The 15,765-nt window shown below is 41.3% G+C and overlaps 2 protein-coding genes across 2 annotated transcripts; both read right to left on the bottom strand.

The window, feature by feature from the left end:
• Window positions 1-4,618: 4,618 nt before the first annotated feature.
• On the bottom strand, window positions 4,619-14,524 carry cops8 (COP9 signalosome subunit 8). Its single transcript, XM_026295728.1, has 7 exons — window positions 14,396-14,524; window positions 13,440-13,510; window positions 11,360-11,408; window positions 10,952-11,084; window positions 6,172-6,279; window positions 5,921-5,983; window positions 4,619-5,260 (listed from the first exon to the last, which is right to left on the bottom strand). The coding sequence occupies exons 1-7, from the start codon at window positions 14,465-14,467 to the stop codon at window positions 5,181-5,183; spliced, it is 576 nt and encodes a 191-aa protein (XP_026151513.1). The 5' UTR covers window positions 14,468-14,524; the 3' UTR covers window positions 4,619-5,180.
• Window positions 7,803-10,216, bottom strand: trim63b (tripartite motif containing 63b). Its single transcript, XM_033325806.1, has one exon. It carries the CDS (start codon window positions 9,230-9,232, stop codon window positions 8,204-8,206), a length of 1,029 nt encoding a protein of 342 aa, XP_033181697.1. The 5' UTR covers window positions 9,233-10,216; the 3' UTR covers window positions 7,803-8,203.
• Window positions 14,525-15,765: the final 1,241 nt, after the last annotated feature.

Here is a 15,765-nt window from a genome sequence, read left to right as displayed (position 1 = left end):
AGCAAAAACGCAGCTTTACGCAATACCCACTTCAGTTCTGCCTGTAACAACGGCTCGAAAGGGGGCCTGCAAATGGCCTCCAGCACCAGTGGCAGGTCCCATGCTGGGGCACGTGGGTGTGTTGGTGCGTACAACCGCCGGGCCCCTCTCAGAAAAAGAGACGCCAGGCAATGATGTCACACTGTACAATGGCCCACCCAAGCATGGTGACAGGATATTGCAGCCACATAAACTTTTAGTGTAGAGGGGGAACGGCCCCTCTTCAGGAGGGACTGAAGGAAGTCTAGGATCGTGGCCACTGGGCAAGATACCGGATCCTCCAAAACACACCACTGTGAGAACAGCTTCCACCTGTTCTCATACTACTGGCGAGTGGACAGTGCTCTCGCGTTCGGGATGGTCTGCCAGACAGGGTTTGATAGAACTGTCTGCTGCAGTTCGGACCCTCCGACGGCCAAACCCACAGTTGGAGATGTCGAGGATTGGGGTGCCAGATCCTCCCTCCCAGCTGGGACAGAAGGTCTTCCCTGTGCGGAAGGCACCATGGCCTGCCGCGACAGAGTTCGCGCAGTAGTGGGAACCATCGCCGCGCCGGCCAGAAGGGGGCCACCAATCACAGTCTGTGACCCTCCTGAAGAACCCTCTGGAGTGTTAGAACAACTATGGATAGCGGTGGGAAGGCATACAAGAGACCCAGAGACCAGAGATGGGCTAGAGCATCCTGGTCCAGGGGACCTGTCAGCCCCACCAGGTCAAACCAGAGGGGACAATGCGTCTACTCCTGCGAGGCAAACAGATCCACCTCTGCCCTTCCATAGAGGCTCCAGATCTTGTGTACCACTTCCGGGTGGAAACGCCACTTTCCTGGAGGAGGTACCTGCCGAGAGAGGTAGTTTGTGAGCTGGTTCTGCTCTTCTGGTAGGTACATTACTCGCAGGCTGGACAGGCATGGGGCACCCTGAATTGCCGGTGGTATCCCTGGTATGCAAAGTGGAGAAACCGTCTGTGCAGTGGTGAAATGGGGACGTGGAAGTAAGCGTCCCTGAGGTCTATAGAGGTGAACCAGTCCCCGCTGCAATACTTCTGTCACGGTCAGCATATGGAATAGCAAAACTTTCAAATACCTATTGAGCCTTCGTAAGTCTAACATCGGACGGAATCTTTTCTTTTTTGGAATGAGAAAGTATGAAGAATAGTACCCTCTGGGTTGCAACAGAGGGTCTACTGCCTCGATCGCACCCTTGGCGAGGAGGGCATATAGCTCCTGATCCAGTGCCCTAAGGGGGGGGGGGCAGGAAGCGCAAACGCTACCGTCACCAGTAAATGCTTATGGTATTGATAACCGGAAACGACCCTATGACGACCCTATGGTGGCCTGACCGCAGCAATCAAACCATGCAGCAAACACAAGTGGGAGAGGGGAGCGGGAACGCTACCGTCACAAGTACTCAAATCACTACTAACGAAAAACAACTACGTCTTGACCGCAGCAAACAAACAATGCATCAAATTCTGACCTATGGCATCGAAATTGAACATCTAATAGTTTTTCCCCCAAATCCTGTTTTGTCAGACCATTCTTTAATAACTTTTGAATTTAAAATGATGGATCATGCAGCGTTTGGAAGAAAATTCCACTACAACAGATGTTTATCCGACAACGCTGTTAATAAATTTAAGAAAATGATTCCATCTTTATTTACATCTATGCCAAGTATAAACATAGTGGAGGGCAGCTGCTTCAATCCCACTCCCTACCAAATTGATCATGTTGTTGACAGCGCTGTAACCTCACTGCGTGAAATGCTTGATTCTGTAGCCCCTCTGAAAAGGAAGTTAGTGAATCAGAGAAGACTAGCCCCATGGTATAATTTACATATTCGTACCTTAAAGCAGGCATCACGAAGGCTGGAAAGGAAGTGGCGTTCCACAAACTTAGAGGAAATTTTTCTAGCCTGGAAAAACAGTCTACTAACATATAAAAAAGCTCTCCGTAAAGCCAGAACTGCATACTATTCATCACTAATAGAGGAAAATAAGAACAATCCCAGGTTTCTTTTCAGCACTGTAGCCAGGCTGACAAAAAGTCACAGCTCTGTTGAGCCCAGTGTTCCCTTAGCTCTCAGCAGTGATAAATTTATGAGTTTCTTTACAAATAAAATCACAACTATTAGAAATAAAATTCAGCAGATGCTTCCTATACCTGCAATAAATGAATCTTCTACTACAGTAGCTCTTGAATCATCTGTAGGACCTCAGTTATGTTTAGACTGCTTCGCTCCCATAGATCTCTCTGAATTTACATCAGTAGTTGCTTCATCGAAATCATCAATGTGTCTCTTAGACCCCATCCCGACTAGACTGCTTAAAGGCACCCTGCCATTAATGAACTCATCTTTATTGGACTTGGTAAATTTATCTCTAGTATCAGGCTACGTACCACAGGCCTTTAAGACTGCAGTAATCAAACCTTTACTCAAAAAGCCTAGTCTTGATCCAGGAGTCTTGGCTAATTATAGACCAATATCCAACCTGCCATTTATTTCTAAAATCCTAGAAAAAGCTGTTGCTAAGCAGCTATCAGACCACTTACACAGGAATGAACTATTTGAAGATTTTCAATCAGGATTTAGAGCACATCATAGTACAGAAACAGCACTGTTGAAATTTACCAATGATCTTCTCATAGCCTCAGATAATGGACTTGTTTCAATACTTGTCCTCCTAGACCTTAGTGCTGCATTCGACACCACTGACCACAACATCTTATTACAGAGACTGGAGCATGTGATTGGTATCAGAGGAACAGCGTTAAAGTGGTTCCAATCCTATTTATCGGACAGATTCCAGTTTGTTCATGTCCATGATGAACCTTTCACACGAACAAAAGTTAGTTATGGATTTCCACAAGACTCCGTGCTAGGACCGATTCTGTTCACCCTGTACATGCTTCCTTTAGGATATGTCATTAGGAAGCACTCTATTAATTACCACTGCTATGCAGATGACACTCAGTTATATCTATCTATTAAACCTGTTAACACAAACCAGTTAACCAGACTTCAAGCCTGTCTAACTGACATAAAGGCCTGGATGACCAGTAACTTTTTACTTTTAAACTCGGAGAAAACAGAAGTTCAATTCAATTCAATTCAATTTTATTTGTATAGCGCCAAATCACAATACAAATCATCTCAAGGCACTTTACAAAAACTAAAACTAAAAACCCAACAATTCCCTTATGAGCAAGCACTTGGCGACAGTGGAGAGGAAAAACTCCCTTTAACGGAAGAAAAAACCTCCAGCAGAACCGGGCTCAGTTTGGGCGGCCATCTGCCTCGACCGGTTGGGGTGAGTGGATAGAGCAGAGAGAAAAGAACAGCAACAATAAACAACAAATAGACACTGCAGGTTGGTGGGACCAGTAACTGCACATCAGCGATATACAGGACCAGGTGTCCCTGGTCCTGGAGCTGTTGTTTGAGCACTCCAAACAGAAAACAACTTTTTCTGCTGCGGTACACCCACAGCGAAAAAGCACACAATTATTACCTCCTGGGTAATGTTACAGCGTGAAATCCCCGAATCCACAGTCTCAGCCCCTGGAGGGCGGAATCCCGCTTCTCCGACCAATGGGGTCACGGAGTTCCCAGCAAATGGTAAGGAGTGTGTCGCTTCCTAAGCAATTGGCCCACCATGCGAACCGTGTGCGAGAAGAAAAGAGGAAAAGGGCCTCGGATGATATCACCTCTGGGGGTCATCTGGGGTCACACTTGACTTTGTTGATATAATTACTCCAACTGCGCATGCGCGAAGGGAACATTCAGTGTTTGCAGCACCGCCCTCTGGCGGTCAGGAAGGAGGAAATAGAACTTTCATTTGTTAATATAGAAGCATATGTATGCTATTTTATCTCCACTTACATTAATATAATAAAGTTAGCTCATTACCTAGTAAGCGTGAAGCTAAGTCAGCTAACCACACACTTTCTAAGTAAGTTTTAAGGACCAACTACTCCAATGTTCACATTCAGAACAGTCAGCATCTGTTATGTGCTAACTTCCGACTTTTCATCTTAATTGTAATTTTAATAATAAATCAGAGAATTGGTGGTTCGATCCTTGGCTTTGCTGGCGCACAGGTTGAAGTGTCCTGAAACAAGACATTGAACTCTTAAGTTCCCTGGTGGCTGTTTTACTGGTGTATGAGTGTGTCAGTGATTGGGTGAATGGACAAACGTGCTATCAGTACCTTTCAGTGTAGGAAAAGCACTATACAAATATAAGACCATAAATGGTTGGAACTATTTAGTGAATCTGCTGCACTAAATACCGAGTTAGAACAAAGTAATAAACATTTTACTTTTGCTGCCAAATAGAAATTTTAAACCTTCAGACACCTAGGTAACCTAGTGTCATCTAACATGGCAGTGACCCTGCCGTAAAACAGGATAGTTCCTCACTCATTATCTTCTTCACCATGTATATAATATGTTACTGCCAAGATACAGAAAAAACAAAGCTTGCTTTCAAGTCAGACAGTTCTCAATATTTAACATCCATGATTTATCCCAGCACCACAGTGAAATAACTCATGACCAAGAGAAATAAAATCTAACTAAATGAGAAACAGCAGAATATTTATTCACCAGTCAAAACATAAACTTCAAAATATGAGGACTGAACTCCACAGTGATGCATACATGCAGAAACTTCTCTTACCTAAAGATATTTTCAAGGCAATCTTTCAGTACTAAAACACAAAGGGCATACTGTGCATAATGGTTTGTGTATCTGATTTGCGTGGGAATGGTTTGTTGTTAGCAATGGAAACAAATGCAGCAGTGATCTGGATTTCCTGTAATACCCACTTTGTACTCAGACCCAAATTTACACATCAGGTGGATTGCAAAGAGCACAAAAATATAAACAAGCACTGTAGCCTAAAAAATAGTCAGGCTTCAAGATATGAATTAACAGGGGAAGCTGTATTGGTAAATGAACAAAGGCAATTTTAGAGAACGGTTTTCAGCATTCATGCAATATGATAAGTGTGTTTTTTGGTGTGTCTTTATCGGGGAACAGGACTTGAGAGCACAAAGAATGGAGTCTGTCCAAACTTGAATTTGCCCTCTGTACCAAACAGTGGAAAAAGGAGGCGGTTGTAGTTGTGGTGGCTTATCAGTTCTCGAGAAAAGCCACGTAGTCAGTCAGTCTGGCCAACTGCTGCTCATTTGGAACCAATGAGACAGGGGGAGGATCTGTTGAGAGAAAGGAGAGAAGAGAGACATGGAGGAGGAGAAGCTGAGTCTGAGGGGGATTTCTCATTGTGCCAAACGCTATCGATCTTCTTACATCTTCACAGTTTTAACTCTACAGCCCATCTGTTCATCCACAGAAACACTTAGCAGGGCCCAGGTTTCAAGTTAACACTGCTGCTCACATCTGCATGAGCTCACTGCTTCCCCCACCTGTATAACTACACTACCAACAGACTCTGCCCATGCGTCTATGAGGCATGCAGCCTGGAAATCATTCCAGCACATTAGACTGATGCCAACCGGGATGTTTCCTGTGTGAGCTCCACTTTACAACAGAAATCCACAAGTGCTATTAAGTTCCAATGGCACTAGTGAGGGAGAAAAAGTACAGACATGGGGATTAATGGCAAGTAGATTAGTATTTTGGGGCTGGACATGTGCACAGCAGATGCTTCAGCAGTATGGCCCGATGATTACAGTGATGGGGATGGGCCACAACCTCCCCCTCTGTTAGCATAAATCAAGAGATTTCTCTTACAAGATGGAATCCCTGCTTTCAACATTTTTGTGTGTGTGTCTAACAAAACTTGGTTACATGAAGAGCAACTTAACAGTGAGCCGATCATGTATATAATTTAAAAGAGCAATACTGCCACCTACCTGGCTTTTTGGGCATCACCATCCTGGTAGTGGGGTCTGCCTGCCAGCCTTGGCTCACCACACCTTTGGAGAAAGAAAGAAGTGGGAAAGGAAAACACCCTCATCAGCAAATGTAGAAATGGCTACGTAATGCAAATGTGTTACACCCCTGTTGTGCTACTGTTACACTATAGCCTTTTTAATTCTTGATGATGGTAATAAAAAAATAAAAAAAAAATTCCTGTAAGAAGGCTGCATGAAGTCAACCTTACCCTTCACTGCTTCCTCCACAGAATAACCCACAAAGGCAGCAAAATCCTCTGCTGTGATGGAAGTGTAGGCCTGGGCTACAAGGCTGTACGCCCTTTGCCGTGTGCTTTCTATGAAAATACATTAATATCAAATAAGCACATGTTAAATTCTGCTTTAGTTCTATTTCTACACACATGGCATACAGATCATGGGTAATAGCAGTTCACTTTGAAAGTACACAGGAACAGCATGTTGTGTCATCTTAACAATGTTACATGTTATGATTCTTGTAAACAAATCAGCAACAGCTACAGGTTCTGAACTGCAATTAAAAAGAGTGTCAGGTTTTTGAAGTCCCTGGCTCACAGGTTAGTATGTTTTGGTAAAATGTCAATAAATGCTTGAGGCTAGTGTAGAACATTTGAATTTCATGTTTTGTTTTTTTCAAATTTTCCAATGCAAGGTTTGGCTATGGTAATTGCATGTGTTCATGAAGTTGCTTTCTCACACCATACCAGCACACATTGGTCTTTGTTCAATAATTTAACAATGTTCATTTAAACAAAATCTCTCAATTGACTGCTTTTAATTCCTTGTTGCATCTGAGCATGTTGATTTGATTGTAACTCATGAGATAAAATAAATATAAAATTAAAATTTTCAATAATTACAAATAATAAATCTAGTTATATGAAGCATGTTTAAGTTTAGCATTATGCTTCGAAGCCCTGAAGTGTTTACCAAGAGGCCAACTGTCCAATTTACCTAGCTTGACATGGAGCTGGAGTTCATGGAGATCACGGCAAGAGTATTGAGCCTCACAAGAGCATAGAATGATCATCCCAACAGTGTGATGCAAATGCCTCAGGGTTGTGGCCTTTCATGTTTTATAGCCTAGCAACAGTTTATGTGTACCAACAGTCTGCGCTCAGTCTACTGCAGCAGCTTGTAGCAGTAACAAGTGGGATGAGAAAAGACAGCTGTGAAAGAAGAGATTTGTCAAGAGCATTCTCTCATTCTGCTGCCCAAGAGGCTTCCTGTTCTCTCAGTTATTGTACTCATCTAGAACTGTGCAATGCTGAAAACATCAAATTAGAAAACTATGTTAGGGCAGTATTTATGTATGAGTTGCATTTTAAGTTTTATTCTGCTATGGTTTAAATCAAAGCTGTGGTTGTAGTGTTCTGTAGTGTTGTAACCCAGCCCCCAGGCAGACCTGTATTTTTACCATGGCCTCTTGACCATTAGGAGATGACTTGTGTGGCAACTGGACCAGCCTTTCTTTAGTACCCCATTTTGTCACTTAAGAGTTGGGCTGGAGCTGCTGAGCAAGGGTGGGAGGACGGGAGTTTTATGGAAGAGAAACAGGACCTGGCCTGTCTTTCTCTGACAGTCTATTCCAGGGCCGCTATCACTTGTCACTCTCTCACCTCTTAAAAATAGCCACCACTTTTCACCAGCAAAGGCAAAGCACATAGGACATAGCAAGGGCTTTTATTTTTAAATGCAGTGTCTTGCAGCATATGTAAGGGCTGAGAAACATTTGGACAGAAGCACCATATGACTAAAATAATCATCTTTCTTCATATGTTTCCTCGTTGGCACCCTAAACACATTTTAGTTTAGACTTTGCAATAATGAAAACAGATGCTTAACGTCATGCAGCTTTATTGTACAATCCATAAAAGACAGACTTAGTGATTACTGGTAGATCAACTGATCACCTATTCAACACAAACTTAGACAAAGTGCTTATTTCCATAAGCTACATATAAGGAAAATGATGTGTACTCAATATTAGGATATTCTGTATCAAGACTTATCTAGACCTATTTTTCCCTTAAACTGGTTTAAAAGTACAAAAGTATAAAAAGAAGTTAAGAAAAAGTACGAGTATGACATTGAAATTAAATATTGCACTGAAGGGCAAACCATTTTAGCCCACATCTGTAACCTTATATTTCATTCAACATCCCTGTCATGAACAAAAAAAAAAAAAAAAAAAAACTTTCAAAAGCACTTATTACAATATTTTCTACAAGTCAACGAACACTATTCCTCCTCCTCTGCATCTTCAAATTCATCATCATCACCACACATTCCAAAGTCCATTTTTGTTAGGACTGCTTCAACATGCTCAGTTGACAAAGTGAAATGGTCCATCTTCTCAAAGCCTGGCTCTGGCCTCTCTTCCCCCAGTGAGTATTTAGCTGCATCTTTGGTCTGTGTGATAAGGCCCTTGGAAGCTACCAGAAACTCAGCAGCACCACTCTGTTCCAAAGCTCTCACAGCCGTATCTGTGAGCTCTGAACTAGCCTGCAATCGTTCACCGTAACGTTGAGCCAGTGCCCGCAGAGCTGCCACCTTTTCATCTTGCTCTTTACCAATCTGCTCCAGTAGGATAGTTTTGCGCTCTTCAAGGACAGCATATAATAGGTCAAAGCGTTCAGCTAACCCCTGTTTAGCACGCTGAGCATTCTCCTGCACAACACGACAGGCATCTTCCATCTGGTTGAGGAGGGCCTGTAGGCGCCCATTGCTGGCCACCAGGGTATCAATAGCATTACTCAGTTCACCTTTCTGAGTCTGGTAAACACTTGCTAAAGGTGCCACCTCACAGTCCTTATGCTGACCAAACACTTTGCACATGGAGCAGGTGGGTACTTGACAGGTCACGCAATAGATGTTGATTTTCTCATCCTCATGCTCCTGGCACTTTGGTTCTTGGGATTCTTTAGGCTTGAGGGTGGTTTCTTTACTGCCACTGCCTTCCTGCTGCTGTTTATAAATATCAATGATATTTTCCACCAACAGGTTGCGCTGGAGCCCATGTACACCATGGCGGTCAAGCACAACCTCAAATCGGCACGTAGGACAACGAAAGACACCACCAGAAAAGCGGTATGGGTTGCGGGAGTCATACAGATCACTGGCACAACTACGACATAAGTTGTGCTGGCAGGGTAGGATGACCACAGGTTTAGTGAACATGTCCAGGCAGATGGGGCAGCTCAGCTGCTTTTCAAGGCTGTCCATAGGGCTAGGGGGTCGAACCACAGATCCTGTCCTTTGGACGTCCATTGTGAAAAAGTCGTATGTACCTAGTTTCGTAAGCTTCCTAATTCCAAAAAGATAAAACTAAAAGCTTAACTCCCTTTGCTGGTTTCAAAAAGTCAGCAAATGGACAGTCTCTGAGAACACCTCTTCAAGTGTGTGCTCTTACTTGTGAAATGCCGATATCTCTTCTGGATGAGAGCTAACAGCCTTGTCCTTTATACCAGCCCCTCGCAGCTGGTGACACCCGATCCTTTCAGCCAACAGGAGCACAGATTCCTGCCTGCTTGTTGGCCTGGGATCTTTTCACAGAAATGGTCCCCTCCTACCCAGTGCAGCATGTGTCACATGTCCCAGTGGGCACTGTGTCCCCTCTAACATTGACAGAAATGGTGGACCAAACTGAGAAAAACAAGGTCCATGTAACTGTGAAACAGAGCTCAGTCTAATTGGTAAACAAGCTAATGCCTGTGACAATTTTGTCTGTTTAGATATGTTATTTGTTGATATTTATGTAACTTGTTTCATTTACTGCACAGTAACCATGTCAAATACAAATACTTCCAGAGAATCTCGATAATATTTGAAGCTAGTGGACCAATGGTATTACTAAACAGAAAAAATATGATTTTGATGATTAATTAGATCTTTAATAAAACACTAATTAGAAAAGTGTAAGTCTTTCTTTGATAAATAAAAATAATACTGATAATTTGCTTGTAAATGCTTTTCAAATAGAAAGCTTTACTTGCATCTATTATTTATATGTTAGTAGTAAACTGTTGGGACCTTCCAGCCATTTATAAATACACTGATTTTTTTTTTTTGTGTAGACTGCAAAATGTGACTTTTGCACAACTGGTGATTGTCTTTAGTTGAAAGTGTATATACAGTAAAAACCTGGTAATGTCAAGGCATGGCACTCAAGCACGAAATCTGCCATTGTTCTTACTGCTAATGAGGACTTTAAATAATTTATTTGCCGCATTATTTAAAGCTGTGTTAATTTTTAAAAAAAAGCAAATTATGTAAATTTAGATTAAAAATGCTCTTTAATCCCACATATCTATTAAGCAGCTATTAGCCATAGTTGCCCAAGCGTCTTAGAATACATTGTACGTCAGCATCCATAGTAGATCAACATGAAGTACCGTAAACATGAGGGAAAAGCTATTCTTAAACTCTTGCACAAGGTTACCATCACATGGTACAAATGCGCCAACACATGTGATGATGTGGGTTATAATTTCACAGTGTTATTACTCAATATGATTCTTTAACTATAGGAACATGTTGGGTAAAATACAGTAAGACACAAATACATTGATACATGCAGTTATATTATGAGAAAGCATCAGGGTATGTATATGACCATGTGAGCTGGTATCTCCTTCAGACTACTGTGCTGTAGCCAGCTGTACTATGATACTGGTATGTCTGCTGGACAGTAAAACGTCTTGTAATTTTACAAACTGACAAACAAATTGACTGTTTTGGTATTTTCCCATGTTTCAAATTGGTTGTATCCTATAAAGAACTGTGTTCAACTGGTGCCCCCTGCTGACTGTAATTCTAAATAAGGCAGAGGAAATATTAATATTTTATTTATTTTGATGTCCACACAGGTAAATGCTCTAGAGCTAAATGTGTAACAGCTTAGAATTGTTTGTGTTATAATCTGAAATGCTTTGTGACATGTAAAAGTGATGGAAGAGCTGAAAAGTCAGACAAGATTTTTGCTGTTACCCCGGAGAGCCTCCATGACCGGAAGAATGGTGTCTGTCCACTGGTAAGCTGCAATGGCTGTGTAGATTCCTGGAAAGTCTCGCTGCCAAATGCGCTGACCAACAGTCCAAATAGCTGGAATTTCAGGGTTTGCCTGAATGCAACAAGTGGAAAGCACTTCAAAAAGGGCAATGGTTTTCACACTATTGTAAGTCACACCCAAACAATGGGTGGTTAAATGTTCTACGTGCTCATTCTAAAATGCCATTTAAAACATCATATTGAAGGCTACTGAGGCAAAATTAACCTAGAAATTGGTGGACAGGGAAACTTCCATATAACATTAAAGTAAAATAAGCAGGGCAAAAAAGGACAACTTAAAGTATTAAAACAGAACAGGGTTTCAGCAGTACATCCTTACATGCTTACCGACTTCATTGATTGGGGAATCCTCTTCCATAGATACCTTGCATTATTCCTGTTGAACCAACATCAACATGATAACTAACACACACAATGAAGTTGCAGATGAGGGCAGTAGTAGAAGACAGGTTTGGGGTGATAAAATTGAAAAGATGTTAGCTATGTATTGTAGTTGCCTAAACACACATTCATTAAACAAAATATTACTCCCGCTGATTGCAGTCACTAAAGTTATAACTTTTTCTCCAAAAAGTAATGTATTATTTCTAAGGAGGCTGTGGGATCTGCATAAGTTTGCATAGGTTTGTGATATTTAATATTTTCTTATGAAACCAATGTCACTGTATTTGTCTCTTGTATCCACTTTCAATATATTACTTGAATGTTACAACGTGTCTAGCTTGGCCAGCCAGACTATCTCTTTTCTTATTTTATATTCCTTTCACTAAGAACGTTGTGGGTATGGCTGGCCAGGCTAGTGTTTATCACCACAGTGACTGTGTTGTCATCACTGGTGGTGTATAGGGGATGGACCTATACAGTGTAACATCCCCCATAGCGTTAGGCACCGTGAGAATGAAGCCAATTCAGTCACCATTTTCAGCCATTATGGACGTCACCATGTTGCTTTTGTGGAGACAGAAGTACCACAATTTGGACAATAAGGCAGTGTCTAGAGAACGTTCCCATGGCAACCACTGAACCAATCAGCAGCAAGCTTGTTAAACGTACACATCCCCTAGAGAGAGCCGCAAAAGCTCCAACCACAATCTGATGTGTATGTGTAAAGTAACCTGTCAATCAAACCTGTCAATCATCCCCATGTAGCGGTGGAATGAGGCGATATGGATTAAAAGGGGCCCCTGACTGGTCAGTTATTTACCTTAATATCTTGTGTTAAGGAGTAAATATCGACATAGAAAATTTAGGAATATTAAGAACATAATCAAAGACAACAAAGCCACAATGATTACTATGGTAACAATAGTGACTTATTAATTTGCGCTGTTTTTTGTGGAGGTCAAATGTTACTTGGCTGCCATTACGCTAATTTGAGCACAGCACCACCTAAGAAGAAGAAAACCAGGCATGCACACTGTACTCAGGATGAGAAAATAAGCAGTTTGTTTTAAAGCAACACTACATAACTTTTGCTCAGTTTCCCCCATCTGGTTGAGAAGCGCAATTGTCTGTTACCAGTGCCGTAAACACTGATGCTGTATAAGCTTCCCCGTGGGCAGCCTAAAAAACACATGAATTTGTTGACTACGCTGACGGTACCGGTGAATCCAGAGTGTAAGCCCATCTAATACTGATTCGTGTTCGGGCTCATGTCCGATCACGCTTTCTTTTCTTCCTCCGACAAAACCCTCTGGTTTCTCCACTGGCTCTGCCATGACATTGGTTTTGAGAATTCTGTGTTAGATCGTTTTGTCTTGAAGTTAGCTGTTGGCTAACTCCACCCAGGCTATGAGTAAAATGTGACATATACTGTAAAGCAGGCCGCACTCGTTGCGTTGGCAACAGATGGGCTGAGCTGAGTGATCCTATCCGAACACTAAAGTTGCATAGTGCTGTTGCAGCCGATGCGAGGCTGCTCAGGCTGCTCAGGCTGCAGTGGCTGCAGTGGCTGCAGTGGCTGCAGTGGCTGCAGTGGCTGCAGTGGCTGCAGTGGCTCTTTGCACCAACTTGAGCATTTATTATAGTTTTATTATTTGACATACTGCATTATGTGGACTTCATTTACATTTTTTTAAACGTATTTTTCTTAAGATGATTGATTGTAAAGTCATTCGTAGCAGTGACAGTTATTTGTGTCTTATTAATACTATCCCTGTATGGAAATGATCATCCCAAAGACTTGTATTGCAGAAGAAAATAACCAAAAATTGTGTGTGCTCAAAACCAATTATCCTCTTGCCACTGTGCCTGAAACATTTTCGAGCAGAAACAAAGAAGCCCATCCAAACCTTTACTCTAAAAAAAAAATCTCAAAGACCATACCCCAACAGTCTAATCAAATAACCTTGTGTGGAAAAACTGGAAACATCTGCTGCTATGGAAGACAGACACACAATTGACTTACATGTCGTTATGAAGTAAATAGAGCACCAACAACTGAGCATAAACTTGAGGTGTTGCAATGCCTCCTGGAGCCTGTAAGGACAAATGCAGGCAAAACATTAAAGGTTGAATAATAATAATGACAACAATAACATATCTTGACTTAAGCTGCCAACATCAGTTGAAGTTAAGAACCTCTTTTACAATGATGACCTCCCAAACACAGCAGCATTGTAAGTTGCAGAAAAGACAATACAACAACACCCATAAACCCACTGGTCATCAAAACACAGCGAATCAAAGTGATTTAAAACGTGCACGACGATGTCAATGTTCAAGGTACAAAAAGCACAAAAAAGTGCCCATTAAACAAAATACATTATGCATTGTAAATATAGCCCACTAACTAGTAATGTTTGCTGCGGAGTACCAGCTAACAGTTAGCACTAGCTATCAGGTAACTTCACTATAGCCTCATATTCATTAGCTTCTGCTAACGTTACAGGACTGGTCCCTAACCTTATACTGTTAATACCTTTCTGTCAGTTCTTCAGTTTCCAGACACCGTACAGTGAATGAGGCAACAGATTTTAAAACTATAAAATCCTAAATAGCCCAAATCATGACAGCAGTGTTAGGCTAACTGTAGGCAACGTTTTGTTTACCGACACAACCAAGAATCTCTAGCCAGCTTTCAGCTCTGCTAATGGATCATAGCAGCGCCAAAACTGCAAACGTTTGTAGGCATTGAGAAACATACCCTAAACTCACTTACGCGCTAACCCGCAGCGTCGTTTCATTTAACAGTGTCTGAGAGCACAATCACACTCAAACAGGCTAGCTTCCTAGCCAAACGTTAGCCTAAAGAGTTCAGCGTCGCTAAGTGGCTGCCAGAAACACGGCTACAGAGCTTTCAAACAGAAAGTCTACACAACATTACCGTTACACAAAGTAAACATTCTGTCATTCAGTGGTTACCTCCAGCTCCTGAGCTTCACACTGCTCTAATAACTTATCAAAATTCTCCTCCATAATCACAGCAGCAGGCATATTGCTGCCTAGCTGTTGCAGCCGTGTGTATGGCTAGTTGGATTTCTACAGTATACTTCTTCTTTGGTGTAATTGCTGTAGATTAGCTTCACAACAGAGCTGTTTCTGCCATCCACTGGTTGAAGCACAAACTACAGAAATATACAAATAACCTCCTACAATGTCAAAATTAAATGTAAGTAATTCAAATTTGACCTAAAACTAAACACTAAGCTTCAGCTAACAAAGTGCATTAAAATAAATTCCCAATAATATATGTGAAAAATTATGAAATAAACTGAGAAGACATGATAAACAGTGAATCAGCAAAATAAAAATACAACATCTTACATTTATCCCTTCCACTTCTTTGAGACAAAATAGTTAGTGATTAGTGATTATATGCAGATTGTCTAAGTATGACTCAATTTAGTAAGTAATTAATGAATGAAAAACCTAAAGTTCCTACAAGTCATATTTGAGTGTGTCCAAACACTTGCCTGTTGTGAATTGTGTCCTGCTGTGGTCTGGTCACATTTAGAGAATAAAGTTTTGCATTACATTTTTATGATCATTTCTAGCCATTGTTTTAGAAACAGCTTAATTTCACGGTGCTTTTAATAAACCAAACTAACATTTCTACAGAATTCAGTTTGGTCTTACTCTACTCCACAGCTCTGCCTTTCTCCCAAAATCCACTAATAAACATCTACTGTCTGCCAGTGGGGACTTCCGTATTTTAATCCTTTTTGATCTCTCCCATTCCTTTGATGTTGTTGACTAGATACATTTTTCTTCCCTGATTCTAAAAACTGGTTTGGTACCACAGGAGGGCAGTCTGTAATAGATTTTTTTTCAGTCTCTCCTGCTGTGAAAAGTAACCTGGGTTCTAAAATAATTTCATTGACAGATATAGGTTGCTATACACCTTTGCATACAGTACTGTTCTTGTTAACCCAACATTGTGGTATAAATCCTAAAAAGACTTAAAATGTGCATAGATCCCAGCATCTAATGCAAGAAAATGTTCTATCGTAAATCCTCACTGGAGAAGATTAATTCCATTGTAAGTGAAATTAAAACAGAGGAATGCATGACTCTGCAATAACTAAAGTCACCACTTGCAAGCATCATTGCTCAGTTTTGCAGTTTACAAGTAAAACAGTTCTTAAATTGCCTGGTGTGTCAGGGAATTGATTGATACTATTGGTTTATAGTCTTAAACTATTCAGGACTGAGTGCCAAAATATATGACTGATCTACTGCCACATTATAAAACACCAAGATCTCTCACATTATTAAACAGGTTTTGTTAATGT

The sequence above is a fragment of the Mastacembelus armatus genome, chromosome 21 (assembly GCF_900324485.2).
Source record: "Mastacembelus armatus chromosome 21, fMasArm1.2, whole genome shotgun sequence".
In the NCBI taxonomy this organism is placed as follows: Eukaryota; Metazoa; Chordata; class Actinopteri; order Synbranchiformes; family Mastacembelidae; genus Mastacembelus; species Mastacembelus armatus.
The sequence above is the reverse complement of the archived record's forward strand: the minus strand, read 5'-3'. Positions and strand labels throughout refer to the sequence as shown.

Coding starts and splice junctions, on each gene's coding strand:
- trim63b (XM_033325806.1), bottom strand. CDS start 9,232: ATGGACGTCCAAAGGACAGGATCTGTGGTTCGACCCCCTAGCCCTATG.
- cops8 (XM_026295728.1), bottom strand. CDS start 14,467: ATGCCTGCTGCTGTGATTATGGAGGAGAATTTTGATAAGTTATTAGAG. Junction 11,409..13,439: donor TATTTACTTCATAACGACAT/GTAAGTCAATTG, acceptor TTGGTTCAACAG/GAATAATGCAAGGTATCTAT. Junction 5,261..5,920: donor GGTGATGCCCAAAAAGCCAG/GTAGGTGGCAGT, acceptor TTCTCTCAACAG/ATCCTCCCCCTGTCTCATTG.